Genomic DNA, 15554 nt, shown 5'->3' with positions numbered 1-15554 from the left:
CAGCATTTTCATTAGGAAACTGAGGGAGTGTGGGCTAGAAGACAGTGAGGTGGATGGAGAGCTGGCTGTGTGACAGAGCTCAGAGGGTTGTGATTAACAGAGCAGGGCTGAGTTGGAGGCCTGTAATCAGGGGTGTCCCCCAGGGGTCAATACTCAATCTGGTCTTGTTCAACATATTCATCAATGACCTCAACAAGGGAACAGGGTGTATCCTGAGCAAGTTCGCTGAAGATACCAAACTGGGAGGGGTGGTGACACTCCAGAGGGCTGTGCTGCCATCCAGTGTGGCCTGGACAGGCTGGAGAGCTGGGCAGAGAAGAACCTCAGGAGATTCAACAAGGGCAAGTGTAGGATCCTGCACCTGGGGAGGAAGAACCCTAAGCACTAATACAGGTTAGGGGTGGACCTCCTGGGACCTGCAGGTTGTGGAATCTCCTTCTCTGGAGATATTCAGAACCCACCTAGATGCAGTCCTGTGTCATGTGCTCTAGAGGATCCTGCTTTAGCAGGGGGGTTGGACTGGATGATCACTAGATCCCTTCCAACTCTGACAATTCTGTGATTCTGTGTATGACATTATTTTTAGACTCTACTTCTCCTTTTTCAGGGAGAAAGTAATTTAAGAACTGAGGAACAGAGATATTCTCTAAACACCAGAGATGCAAATCCAGACCTTTTTCTTTTGAAGTGAGCAGGACAATAGGTAGAAGGATATTCTGGGGTTCGGATAAAAGTTCTTACTCTATACTAAACTGCAGAGATCCTTTTGCACATGTATTATCTTACCTTTGTTAAGTCTGGAGGGATAGTGCAAGTAGGCAATTTTAAGTCAGTCTCCCACCTCCGGTAACAGCAGTGTTCCAGGTATGGCGGTATTATTGCTGAATTTTGATAGTGGGTTCTTTTATTATTTAGCATTCAGCCCAGTGAAAATTACAGTAGTTTAAGTATGTATGTTTCCAGTCTACAATGAAAAATGATGCTTGCTGAATAACCCCACTCCAAGAAAGAAGGGTACATGCTAAGCACAAACACCTCATGGTTAGAATGCTACCATAGGCAGCAAAAAGCAGTAGCTGGTTGGCACTTGGCAACCACATAATTTGGATCAACAAGCCCTCTGTTGCGCTGTTTCCTTTGTTGCTAAACCAGTGATTTTCAGTGAGGGTTCTTTCTGAACTGCTTCAAAAGCTGCAGTAACAGTATTATGCTTTTGACAAAAAAAAACAACCAAACAAAAACCCCAAACAAAAAATAAACACAAAACCAAAACCCAAAACAGCTTATTGCATCTAGCTTTTTCTAATAACAGAAGAATTAAGCGAGTGTACTTCATAGTTGTGAGGTATTTTAGAGGGACTAAACAATTTCTCTGTATGATACTATTAAAAATAGACAAGCCATCTATAACTTAAGATCATGTGTTCTTTACTAAGTATCAGAGCTATTTAGCATTTCATATTTTGAAGCCCTTCTTTCAAAGCCATCTGTTAGCTTCTTTAAGCAAGCAAGATGCAAGGTCACATCTCAAAAGCTTTAAATCCCAATGACCTTAAAAACATTAAAGATACCCAAAGAAAGATACCCTTGGACTAATTCAAGAGTTGCTGTGACTCTTCTACACCCTAGAAGAGTTTGGACAACAGAGCTTGTGACAGAAATTGTTTGACTTGAACTAATAAAACAGACATTGTTAAGTAAACTGCCTATGTATTTGCAAAAGTGACATGCTGATTCCTAGTAACCACTTGTTCTCTTCAGATAGCTCCACACAAGTAAAAGATCTGCCTCTAAGTTTTCCCACAAAAAAAAAAAAAAAAGCCTCAAATGTTCTAATTGCTACTGCAAAAGGAGAAATCCTTTAAATATTTCTAGCCAATAATAGGTAAGCAAAGTGATTGTAATCAATTCTTTATTATTTATTTTTATTAATAAGTATTATTATTTGGGGCATGCATAGTAACACTGCAACAATTGTACCTATCACAGCTTTACAATAGAAACTATCTGAAACCTTGAATTTTTGCATTTGTGTTTCCTGCTATTGCAATCTATTTGAGATTCAAATCAGTTCTCCCTGATTAGTCAGGCTGATAAAGCAATCTACATCCAAAAACGGCCAGGCAAGACTCTGCCACACTCTTACTTCAAAGTTACATTACACCAGGGGATGTCACCAGTGAAAACACAATACCAGAATTTGTGCTGTGACGTGTATTTTACCTGGAAAGAGAAAAAAGTAATTCATCATCCTGCAATTATCCAGAAGCAAGACACTAAATAACACAGATGTAATTATTGTTTTTAACCTTATTTGTCACTATTACTGGAAAAAGAAGTATCTTCTTTTCCTATATGGAATCAGTCATGCTTATAGGAAAGACCATTTTTTAAAACCAGAAACACATTGGAATGCTAATGCATAAAATAAAGACAGTCAATCATCTGGGACAGACCACGCTAGAGGACTGACTTATGACCATTCAAGAAGTTGCCATTCTTTGCTATCCATTCTGCCCATTTTGCAGGGGAAAATGCCCTAATAACAACATGGAGCATCTGTTCAGGTCTCAGCTAGTGCACTTTCAGCTAAACACCAGACTTCACACCAAAAGGGATAAAAGGGGCTACCAGCACGTCTGCCAACATCATTTTAACAAAGGCAACATGGAGTAGAGAAGAAATAGACAGCATGAAGCAGCTACCATTGCAGCAGTTCTTCCCGTCAACTCGGATCCCTGTGAGCATGGATGGAGACTCTGCTTTTCCAGAAGGCCTCTTAAGTGCAACAAAACTTGCAAAATGCAACGGCCTTTGCATTTTCAACAGTTCATAAGGTAAGAACGAAGTCTCCCTCTTGCGTGTGGCAGAGAACTGCACTGGCAGATGTTCAGACCCACAACTGCTAGACTGATACCGCATTTAACCAAATGCATCTGTCTAACAAATAAATGCATTAGAGTCTACGATATAAAGACAACATTATTGTTTTAGGAAAGTGCTCGTTATCCTGAGCCATTATGTAAGTAATTCATAACTCCTTCTTTGCACAGACTATAGGAGACATGAGAACGTATATGCATATTTACTCAGTATGAAAAGATTACTTGTACTACTAAGCCACAATTCTTTCTGAATGGATGAAATACATTTCTAGTCTTGCCTATAGTATTAAAATAGTGATAGAGATTCACATGGAAACTACAGAGAAATGCACAGTGGGGTTAAGTAACGTGGCATCCTGCACCTCCTGCAATTTCAGTCAAAATTACTTATGTAAGGCTCCTTACGTATGACAATCTATTTATGCATATAACTAGTAGAAAACTGACCATTCTGTACTGCTCTCACTGGGCTGACTTAAAAATAGTTCAAATTTTGTGGCAAGATGAATCCTTTCATTTGGCAGATTCCCAAATTCAACAGTTTCAATGCAGAGAGCTCCTCTTCAACAAGGTACTAAATAAACTTTCTTATTTACAATTTACAGCACACAAGGATTAAAGTATTTTGCTAGAGAGATAAATTTGTAAGAGGACAAGAATGTAAATGTTTCCATCATACACATACATTTAAAAGCTCTGTGACTATTAAATTTAAATTTAAGCCTTGAAACAAAAATACAGTAGTATATCACAAGGAATCAAAAATCCTTCCTCAGTTTTAGAATCAGGATAGTATGAACAGGCATCACCAAACAAGGCTGCATTTGAAACAGCAGATCCTGATGCAGATTCATCTTCTGCCAAAGAATTACTTGATTCTCTTCAAGTATTTTTTTATCCTTCTATAAAAGGCTCACTAACCTTCCAAAATACAGTTTTATTTTCAACAGAAGACGTACACAAAGTTCTCACCAGTTAAAAACCTACTGTAACTAAGAAGTGTTATTCTTCATGCTCTGAAAGCCCCTGCACATGCAGCAGAAAATGAATGCCACAATTGGGTCATACAAAGTAAAAATAATTTTGCAAAAAATATTTTCCTTGCAAAACATGTCAGTTCTGTAAACAATGGGGTATAACTTCATTTCTCTATTAGATCTCATTCTACACAGAGGCACAAGGCACTAAGAATTAGCAGATGACAGGAGGAAACGAAGAAGTGTAAATGCCATGACTGTCAGCTTGACTTCAAACATGAAGAATTCAGAATCACAAAGTAATTATTCAGGCTGCAAGAACCTCAGGAAGTTACAGTCCAATGTCCTTCTCGGAGCAGGGTTAACACTGGATTGAGACCAGGCAAAAGATGCTTACACCAAAATGCACCTTCCATCTTAAATAATTTGAATTGGGTATGTAGTTAATGTGCCCCCAGTAAAGCAAACTCGATTTTTAACTACATGCATATCGAACAGGAAGAATTGAGCACCTGGGTAACTGAACACACACACATATATATATATATATGCCCTATATATATATATATGGGTACATATCTAATCACTACTTGTGGTCATGTACACGCAAGAAAAAATGCCTCTTCTAAGCACAGGCTGCATTGGTCACTGTGCAAAACTCCAGAACTGTGAAGAGCAATTATATATTTTCACCTAGTACTCTGGTAAAACCATATAATCCTCAGAAGCAAGAAACAAATGTCAACAATTCATACATCACTTCTTCACTTTTAATTTAGTAGTTACTGAAGGGCTCCAGAGCAGGCACACCAGTACTTCAAACACAGTCAAATATCTTTGAAATAGTGTTGAAAAATAACCTCTTCACTTCAGTAAACACACGCGCATATACATACACATACACAAATTAAGTTAGAAAATCTGTACATACATATTTTTCATGAAGCAGCTCAAAGAACCGTACCACAAAGAATTAATCTCTGCACTCTGACACACCACAAATTATAATCCATTTTTCTGCAGACAGGATTTAAGGACACAAAATTTCATGCGGTGCCATTTAGTAGAAAACAAGCCAGTAAATAACTGTATCTATTTAGTGCTAAAAGAAAACACAGAACTCCTTGAGTAAAAAAACTGCCAATTTATCAGAAATATTTATTGTCCTCGAGCTAGGCAGGCCCCAGTTATCTGTGTTTCCTTAAATATATCCCCTTTGTAGACTTGGTAGCCAGAAAGTATTTGACTATGAAAATCCAGGCTGTATAGATAGTTCAAGAAAGGAGTATCCTTGTTGGATCTGAGTCTGAAAGTATGTCTTCTTGATTAGATGCCTCATAATCACCCGCATTATCACCCAGTTCAATGTCTTGATCATCATTACTCTCTGCACTGTAATCAACTTCTTCAAGGAAACGAGGCTCATCTTCATCCAAAACATATGTAGTAGGGCTATAACGAAAAAAACTCGCATTAATCATGTTAAAAGTTTTATTTGGAACAATACATTCAGATCATGCTCATCCTGACATACAATAATCCAAAAATTACCTCAGGAAAGGAGTTTACCTGAAATAGTATTGATTTTTTAATTGCACATGAAACAACGGGGAGCCAATACCATGTTTGTAAGACCCTGAACTAATTAGTCAGTCACACACAAGTCGTTATCCCCATGTGCCATGATAAATTAGCTACACATTACAGACCTGCAATAATGGCCTGTCAGAACTTTATATAATTATGGTAGTATCAGAAGTTGCTGCAGAAGGATACAACTACATAAAGAAATATTTGGTCTAAGGTATAAACAAAGTGAAATACAGATAGGATTCTAAAAATTCAATTGAGAAACTTCTGTACTTTAATAAAACACCCATTTTACTGACAAGCATTGTGAGCAATTACACTGTACATACTGGAAATGACAAAACAAGGAGTCACATTAAAGCCTACAACTAAGATTACATTCACATATTAATCGCTTAATTCATACCAAGTCCTCTCACACTTGAATGTTAAATTTCTATTTTAAGCCTTGCAACTCAGAGGCAGTGAGTGGGTTTAAGGAACTGAGCCATGGCCCGCAGGATGGTCTGTACCATTTGGATCCTCTCCCCTCCCTAGGACAGAGGAGAGAAGAGGGGGGAAAAAGAAGTGTTTTCCAGACCCTAACTAACCTCCCTTATGACTTCAAAAGCTAGCTGCTTAAAAGCACTAAGTATTCCTAAATATTTCATAAGTAATTTTCTATTCAGATGAAGTCCTACAAAGGTTTTGCATCATAATAAAATCATACTCATATAAACCAGTGAGAATGTTCTTATTGAGAAAGAATACAGGGTAGTTATAAAAATATTTATTGTGGAAATGCATATGAATTTTGATTAATTTTGTCTTAAGTCACTCAATGGCCTAGCTTGGCTGTCACTTTACACTTACAAGGATTAATCACTGCTCTTTCCTAAAAGTCTTTCAAGGTTAGCTCTTTTAGGAGCTTAAGTAGACCACATGAAAACTGCAATGCAATCTCTATTCAATATAAATAGATTTCACAGTATTCTTTCTCTACCTGTAGCTTCAATGACATGCTACACTGTACTGTTTTGTGCTGTTGACAGTTAATCCCAATATTGGGGGAAGAACAACTGAGAATTTTTAATCTTAGCTTAGAAAACAAAGAAGCCCTAAAATAATAATAAAAAAATATATCAAAAATTCAATTAAGTCACAGACTCTGGATTTATGTTTTAAGAAATCTATGTTAAGGTTCACTAAACCATATAAAAAGGAATGCTCCAAAAACCTAAATACTTTCAAATATTTCAGCTGTAACCAGGACAATAACTCACCATGTTGGTCAATTAACTGGGTGTTTAAGCAAAATTGTGTCCATTTAAGAGACCAAAGAGTGAAGAAAAGAACCAGTACCTTTGCTAAAATACTTCTTTATGTTACAGGTGGGGAACCAAACATACCATAAGGATACATGCTCTGCATGAAGAACAGGTGGTAGAACCAGCAAGGAGTAGAATTTTTTCTGTGCTTTGATCCTGTGATGCTTTCCACCCTAGGAAGTCACTACCTACCAACACAGCTAAGTAAAAAAATATTTTGGGGGAGGGAAAAAAAAGTTCTAATGCTTAATTTATTTAAAAAACAAAAGGAGCTTCACCAGAACATTCCAACAAGTGCACAGCTTTTCTGCAAATTCTTTTTCTAGTCACTTAACACAGATGTTGATTTGTTAGCTTTCATAAGCAAGGATCCACACTGCAATTGCAGGATAGAGTATGTAATTCAATTCACAGGAAATGGAGCCATTAAATCTGAATGTTGGCCCAATATTAACTAATAATTCTAAATACTGAAACAGAGAACTACAATGAGCTATGTCAATGACAAATATTTTATTAACCTCTGACAGTGGGCTGTTAATGCATTACAGTAGGCACTTATAAAAATTCATGTTACTGAGGTATAAAATAAATAGTAAAGCTCTAAATTCTCTACACTCTTTTTACTAAGTGTCATTACTTGGAAATTAAACTCACATAGCTAATCCAATTTTAAAAAGCAGCCAGCAAAACCTATTTTAAGGAGAAAACACAGAACTAGACACACAAACAAACCACACAGATGACCTTTCCAAAGCGGCTTGTCAGTTCATAGATTATGTCCTATTTTATATTGTACTCAAAAGATATTTTTGTTATATTTGAATAAATTCGTATTACTTATCCACGTATCTGTAAGCTCCGAGCTTCTAGAAATTCAACCACTGTACACAGTTGTAAAGTATGTCTGATGTAACATATTTTAGAATTTTGCTCTGGTATTTGTACATTTAAAATTCTCTATCCAAAACTGAGGGATGCTTTTCATTGATATTTCCCATTTATTAAAATAAATATCAACATTATAAATTAGTTTCTCTAGTCAATAAAAGTACTGTTAGAATAGATGACAAGATCTTATTTTCAAAATTACATACACTTCTAATGTAGAAACTGGTTCTGAAATTTGCCTCATAATAATCTTACATGTCTGCTACCATCCAGGAAAATGAACCATGACATCTCAATCCTGTATTACTGAAAATAAATATTATTATTATTATGATTGGTGACATCCAACATGGATTCACTAAGGGCAACTCATGTCTGACCAATTTGGTGGCCTTCTGTAACAAGGCAACAGAGATGGTGGATGGTGGCAGAGCTACTGATGTCATCTGGATTTGTGCAAATAATTTGATACTGTCCCACACAACATCCTGGTCTCCAAACTGACGAGACATGGATTTGACAGATGGACCACTCGGTGGATAAGAGATTGTCTGGATGGCCTCACCCAGAGAATTGTGGTCTGTAGTTCAGTGTCCCAGTGGAAACAAGTGACGAGTGGTGTCCCTCAGGGGTCAGTATTGGGACCAGTGTTGTCCAACGTCTTTGTTGGAGACATGGACAGTGGGACTGAGTGTCCCCTCAGCAGGTCTGCTGACAATACCAAGCTGTGTGGAGTAGTTGATACCCAAGAGGGAAGGGAGACCATCCAGAGGGACCCTGACAGGCTGGAGACATGGGCCAGTGCCAACCTCATGAAGTTCAACAAGGCCAAGTGCAAGGTCCTGCACCTGGGTTGGTGCAACCCCAGGCACAAATACAGGCTTGGGGGAGTATGGCTGGAGAGCAGTCCTGAGGAGAACGACTTGGGGGTGGTAGCAGATGAGAAGTTTGACATGAGCTACCAGTGTGTGCTGGAGCCCAGAGAGCCAGTTGTGTCCTGGGCTGCATCAAAGAAGTGTGGCCAGCAGGGCCAGGGAGGGGATTCTGCCCCTCTGCTCTGCTCTGGTGAGACCCCACCTGGAGCACTGTGTACAGTTCTGGTGCCCTCAGCACAAGAAAGACATGGAGCTGTTGGAGAGGGTCCAGAGAAGGGCCACCAAGATGATCAAGGACGTGGAGCACCTCTGCTATGAAGACAGGCTGAGCGGGTTGGGGCTGTTCATCCTGGAGAAGAGAAGACTCCGGGGAGACTTTAGAGCACTTTCCAGTGCCTGGGCGGGCTACAGGAAAGCTGGGGAAGGGCTTTTCACCAGAGAGGCAGTGATGGGACAAGCAGTAATGGTTTGAAACTGCAAGAGTTTGGTTGGACATCAGGAAGAAGCTCCACACCATGAGGACAGTGAGGTGCTAGAATAGGTTGCCTAGGGAGGTTATGGAAGCACCCTCCATGGAGGTGTTCAAGGCCAGGTTCGATGAGGCTTTGTGCAGCCTAGTCTAGTGTCCCTGCTTATAGCAGGGAGGTTGGAACCTGATGATCTTTAAGATCCCTTCCAACCTTAACCATTCTACATGATACTATTATATTTATTAAGATTTTTTTTCACTTTCCCTTAATCTTGAGTCTTCATTTCTTATAAAATTTTATTCAAGGATTTTCTACATTCAAAAGAAAAAAAATCTATGTTGCATACTACTCACATACATTTCTATTTCCAAGGTATGTTTTCTTCTGAAGTAGCAAATGTTAACCTTGGATATTTGACTCTACAGCAATCTTTGTTCTAAAAGACAGCATGATTCTGCAAAGTGTATTACTTTACTGTTTTACTGAGGCTGGGTGACAAGAAATGGCCACGTATCTGTAAGCTCCGAGCTTCTAGAAATTCAACCACTGTACACAGTTGTAAAGTATGTCTGATGTAACATATTTTAGAATTTTGCTCTGGTATTTGTACATTTAAAATTCTCTATCCAAAACTGAGGGATGCTTTTCATTGATATTTCCCATTTATTAAAATAAATATCAACATTATAAATTAGTTTCTCTAGTCAATAAAAGTACTGTTAGAATAGATGACAAGATCTTATTTTCAAAATTACATACACTTCTAATGTAGAAACTGGTTCTGAAATTTGCCTCATAATAATCTTACATGTCTGCTACCATCCAGGAAAATGAACCATGACATCTCAATCCTGTATTACTGAAAATAAATATTATTATTATTATGATTGGTGACATCCAACATGGATTCACTAAGGGCAACTCATGTCTGACCAATTTGGTGGCCTTCTGTAACAAGGCAACAGAGATGGTGGATGGTGGCAGAGCTACTGATGTCATCTGGATTTGTGCAAATAATTTGATACTGTCCCACACAACATCCTGGTCTCCAAACTGACGAGACATGGATTTGACAGATGGACCACTCGGTGGATAAGAGATTGTCTGGATGGCCTCACCCAGAGAATTGTGGTCTGTAGTTCAGTGTCCCAGTGGAAACAAGTGACGAGTGGTGTCCCTCAGGGGTCAGTATTGGGACCAGTGTTGTCCAACGTCTTTGTTGGAGACATGGACAGTGGGACTGAGTGTCCCCTCAGCAGGTCTGCTGACAATACCAAGCTGTGTGGAGTAGTTGATACCCAAGAGGGAAGGGAGACCATCCAGAGGGACCCTGACAGGCTGGAGACATGGGCCAGTGCCAACCTCATGAAGTTCAACAAGGCCAAGTGCAAGGTCCTGCACCTGGGTTGGTGCAACCCCAGGCACAAATACAGGCTTGGGGGAGTATGGCTGGAGAGCAGTCCTGAGGAGAACGACTTGGGGGTGGTAGCAGATGAGAAGTTTGACATGAGCTACCAGTGTGTGCTGGAGCCCAGAGAGCCAGTTGTGTCCTGGGCTGCATCAAAGAAGTGTGGCCAGCAGGGCCAGGGAGGGGATTCTGCCCCTCTGCTCTGCTCTGGTGAGACCCCACCTGGAGCACTGTGTACAGTTCTGGTGCCCTCAGCACAAGAAAGACATGGAGCTGTTGGAGAGGGTCCAGAGAAGGGCCACCAAGATGATCAAGGACGTGGAGCACCTCTGCTATGAAGACAGGCTGAGCGGGTTGGGGCTGTTCATCCTGGAGAAGAGAAGACTCCGGGGAGACTTTAGAGCACTTTCCAGTGCCTGGGCGGGCTACAGGAAAGCTGGGGAAGGGCTTTTCACCAGAGAGGCAGTGATGGGACAAGCAGTAATGGTTTGAAACTGCAAGAGTTTGGTTGGACATCAGGAAGAAGCTCCACACCATGAGGACAGTGAGGTGCTAGAATAGGTTGCCTAGGGAGGTTATGGAAGCACCCTCCATGGAGGTGTTCAAGGCCAGGTTCGATGAGGCTTTGTGCAGCCTAGTCTAGTGTCCCTGCTTATAGCAGGGAGGGTGGAACCTGATGATCTTTAAGATCCCTTCCAACCTTAACCATTCTACATGATACTATTATATTTATTAAGATTTTTTTTCACTTTCCCTTAATCTTGAGTCTTCATTTCTTATAAAATTTTATTCAAGGATTTTCTACATTCAAAAGAAAAAAAATCTATGTTGCATACTACTCACATACATTTCTATTTCCAAGGTATGTTTTCTTCTGAAGTAGCAAATGTTAACCTTGGATATTTGACTCTACAGCAATCTTTGTTCTAAAAGACAGCATGATTCTGCAAAGTGTATTACTTTACTGTTTTACTGAGGCTGGGTGACAAGAAATGGAGAAATCAAAACACCTGAAAGAAGTTCTTGCTGTGTAATCAAATTCTTTATATGCCTCCCTGCTGCTGCTCCTCACCCTTAGTATATCTTGTGACAACATATTTTTAGCTGCCGTCATGCTGATTCTGTGGATTTTAATTTCCTAACTTTTCCCTTGAGCTGTTTCTAATTAACTTGCTCAATAATCCCTCTTCCTCCACCCCTATACCTCCTGATTTTCCTTTTAAAAGGAAACCATTCTTTTTCCTGGGTTAGCAGAGGTAGTTTATCACACAACTACAGTTCTGTAATGTAAGGGATATTATAATCTGTGTACTTTCTTTGAAGCCATGGCAGTTAAAAGGCAATGCTGTACAAAACCCTGAAGTTTTGCAGATTTTACTTAACATTTTTTTGGGTAAAAAGATGAACTCCTAAATACCTAATTAATATACCCAATACAATACTGTGGTCTTCGTGTTTATGAAGAAGTTTAAAAATATCTCATTCATTAAAAAAAGAGTATTTTCTACATCACCTGCCTTAGTATATCTTGTGACAACATATTTTTAGCTGCCGTCATGCTGATTCTGTGGATTTTAATTTCCTAACTTTTCCCTTGAGCTGTTTCTAATTAACTTGCTCAATAATCCCTCTTCCTCCACCCCTATACCTCCTGATTTTCCTTTTAAAAGGAAACCATTCTTTTTCCTGGGTTAGCAGAGGTAGTTTATCACACAACTACAGTTCTGTAATGTAAGGGATATTATAATCTGTGTACTTTCTTTGAAGCCATGGCAGTTAAAAGGCAATGCTGTACAAAACCCTGAAGTTTTGCAGATTTTACTTAACATTTTTTTGGGTAAAAAGATGAACTCCTAAATACCTAATTAATATACCCAATACAATACTGTGGTCTTCGTGTTTATGAAGAAGTTTAAAAATATCTCATTCATTAAAAAAAGAGTATTTTCTACATCACCTGCCACTGAATACACTGAATATAGGAATTAACATATCTTTTTTCTAAAACATATTTTTAATTATTATTTTTAATGACAATATCTTACTTTTTTTTCCTTATATACATTAATGTTTCAAACATGCTAAAAAATAAACCCATTCACCAGTATGGTATTTTTCAAAAAGAAAATTTTCTTTGTCTCTCAAAAGATATTCTTGGAGTTTTCATTACTCATGTGACTCAATTACAGAGAAATTAATCCAGAAGCTAGACACAACCATTATCAATTTAAACCCCATGGAGATCAGCAGTTTTCCGAGACTACAGGGGAAGTCTATGTGTTTTAAAAATTTGGAAGAAAAAAACTGAGAAATACTTTCTGCCAAACTATGGAGAGTTGCAGCTACTCGGGGAGCTGGGAAAGGAAGGAGAGAAAAATCTGAAGAACTAATGATGCCTTTTAAAACTGCACTGCCAGGGGAGCAAAAATTTTAGAGGAGTAAGAGAGTCAAGAAGTATCACAAAGGAATTGCTTCTCCATAGTTTTCATTTTAATTTCCCTTCAGGGTCTACATTGTCTTACAGGGATCAGCAAATCTGCTACAGTAGGCAATGTCACACATGCAGCTACATGTGCAGTTCCCTTCAGGAGCTCTTCAACTGTGTGTTTTTCCCAACTAGGAAGGATACTTCCTCAAGGAAATGTCCAAGGTTAAAGAGGAGAACAAGATGTCCAACCCTTTTCAAAGCCCTAAGAAGCTGGGTATCCAAATCCCATTTAAGTCCTGTTTTCAAATATCCCCACTTTTAGAGTTAAAGAATTTCACTTCGCAGCTTAATAATCTCAACACTTCCTTCATGCTGTCACCCTGAAATGCATTTTGTGAAACTCAAAACTGGAGTAATTAAGTTAGATTCAACAATCACTGACTGTAGCCCCCACTAATATGTGCATCATACCACCAGGAGTGGAAGAAAAGCTTGGAAAATAGTTTAAAAATATATACAACCTGTTCATCACACTTCCCCTCCACTCTCAGTTCACTAGTTTATTTTGCCGTAAAGAAGACTAACAGTACTCCAATGTTATAGTCTACATAGAATTAAAAGCAATGATTTTTAGTGAAGCCAGAGGAGGGTCTTGATGTTTGGGCACTGCCATCAGGCCCACCAGCGAAATTGTGTGTCTCACCTTTGATTGCTTTTTATTCCAGCCTTCTGAAAGGGACAGACAGGACGAAAGTTGCAGCACAAGATGCCCTATTTTTAACCAAGTTGTACTCCTTAGGTGCTGGAATAAAGGCCAATAGAAGCTCAAACAGTGCAGGACAATCCTTCCCAGTGGAAGGAAAAAGCTTTTACTCGCAGATGAAGGAGAGAAGAAGTATGCAAATGTCTGTTTATGGGTTATTACAGAGATGGGAAATAAAGTAGGACAAATTCAGTTTCCTTCTGGCAGCCCAGAGAGACACCATTTGTGAGATCTTCCAGACTTTCTCACAGCATACACCCCTCACTTCTTGCTCCACCAGTCTGATGTTTGTTCTCAAGTGTAAGACTAAGTGCAGGAAATGGATTTTGCATAGTTTTTTTTCTTCCTCACAGATCCTTTTGGCAGTCTACTTTTTCTACCATTTTCTAGACATTCTGGGTCCCAAAAGCTCAGTCTGTTTCTCTGCTATAATTAAATCAAATTAACAAAAAATATACCATGTTCTAGAACCAACCAATGAGCCTCAAAACAATCAATGAAACTATTAGAATTTCCAAAAACAGGTCACGTTATTGTGCAAAAGATAATTTCAGTAAGTCCTGCCAGTTTTGACTGCAGTCATGTTTTTTTTTTTTCATTTCATACAGACCCTATCAAACCTGTCAGCATAACAACTGTAATTCTTACTACAAGATCAGTATTAGTTTTAGTCTAATCTTTTCCATTTGGAACTGGGGGAAAAACATTGGCAAATGTGATTGAAATAATTAAAGCAAAATGAAGTGTTTAATTCATCACTTAAAATGTTAAAGAGCACTGCCAGAGGGAAATAAATCTATTTATTTTTTATTTTTCTTAAGTCAAATATGTTTCAGACATGGTTCAAAAGGAACTCATGGAAACTGAACATATGTGTAATGAAATACTGGAGGTGTATTTTTAAATATTAACATTAACTTGGTCATTTTAAGTACAACCAGTAAAACAAAAAAGTATTTGAGAAACCCTCAAAGTCTTTGCAAAAAATAAAAGCAGTGCTTCTGTCTTGCCTGCTTATCCTCCAATGGATTAAAATTGTGTTTTTGTAAAAACTAATACCGGTAACACCCCAACTAGAAAGGAAGTACACACAATCTTACTCATCTCTCTACTCTTAACATTACAGGCATATTACTGTTGTGCAAAAACTACTCCCTTTATACTGCTGAATTTTTACCTGCATTTTCTGTAGGTAGCTTCTCATTAATCTCTCAAGAATATTTAACGAGCCATCAATCATGTAAGTACAAGGAAAGATAAGCAGTACTTTTATTATAATTGAATAATAAGAATGTAAGTCTGGGCCTGTAATGGAAAGAACTGTGTGACTATCTTCTGACCCATGACTGCCTCTGAAGAGGAATACAAATTAAACCTTATAAAATGTACCCAATAGAGGCTCTTTGTATGCTTCCAGGACTCAAACAGATATATACCTAATAAGAAATCACCACAGCTGAAAGATATTTTAAGTATCTTCTCTAGAACAGCACAGAAACACTAAAACTTCTGCACTTTGGATACAAGGATTGAATCAAAGGACAAATGGACAACTGATTTCACAGATTTGGCATACAGTTTTCAAGAGGCATTAATAAAAAACTGTTCTTTAAAGCACAATGAAGTAGAGAAAAAAATACTACATTTAAATCTATTTCCTGATACTTACAAAGAGAAGGACTTTTGCTGCATGGGTAAGTAGCCAAATCTTTATTGTGGGTGGGCAGAAAATAAACCCTACTAAGCAAACCTCCTCCAAACAGCAGTGAGGTCTCCTACAGCTAATAATCCCAGCTCCTCTGTTCTTCAGCGCTGTAGGAGTGCCTAGAAGTACCAGCAATGGGCTTCTGTACCTTTCATTATCATTAGACTGAGACAGAGGAAAAGCAGAGAGCTGAAGAGTTTGCTGAGCCTTATTAGTGGTTCTCACTAGGAGCTGGTACTTATTGCATCTATGGAC

At 38.6% G+C, this 15554-nt stretch overlaps 1 protein-coding gene across 1 annotated transcript in view; it reads right to left on the bottom strand.

Annotated features, from left to right (window-relative positions):
• Positions 1-5136: 5136 nt before the first annotated feature.
• AGTPBP1 (ATP/GTP binding protein 1) overlaps positions 5137-15554 on the bottom strand; it is a 56972-nt gene continuing 46554 nt past the window's right edge. Inside the window, exon 25 of the mRNA XM_009995462.1 lies at positions 5137-5314. Coding sequence (XP_009993764.1) covers positions 5137-5314 — 178 coding nt within the window. The remainder of the gene's footprint in view (positions 5315-15554) is intronic.

The sequence above is a fragment of the Chaetura pelagica genome, unplaced genomic scaffold (genome assembly GCF_000747805.2).
Source record: "Chaetura pelagica isolate M959 unplaced genomic scaffold, ChaPel_1.0 scaffold473, whole genome shotgun sequence".
Lineage (NCBI taxonomy): Eukaryota > Metazoa > Chordata > Aves > Apodiformes > Apodidae > Chaetura > Chaetura pelagica.
The sequence above is the reverse complement of the archived record's forward strand: the minus strand, read 5'-3'. Positions and strand labels throughout refer to the sequence as shown.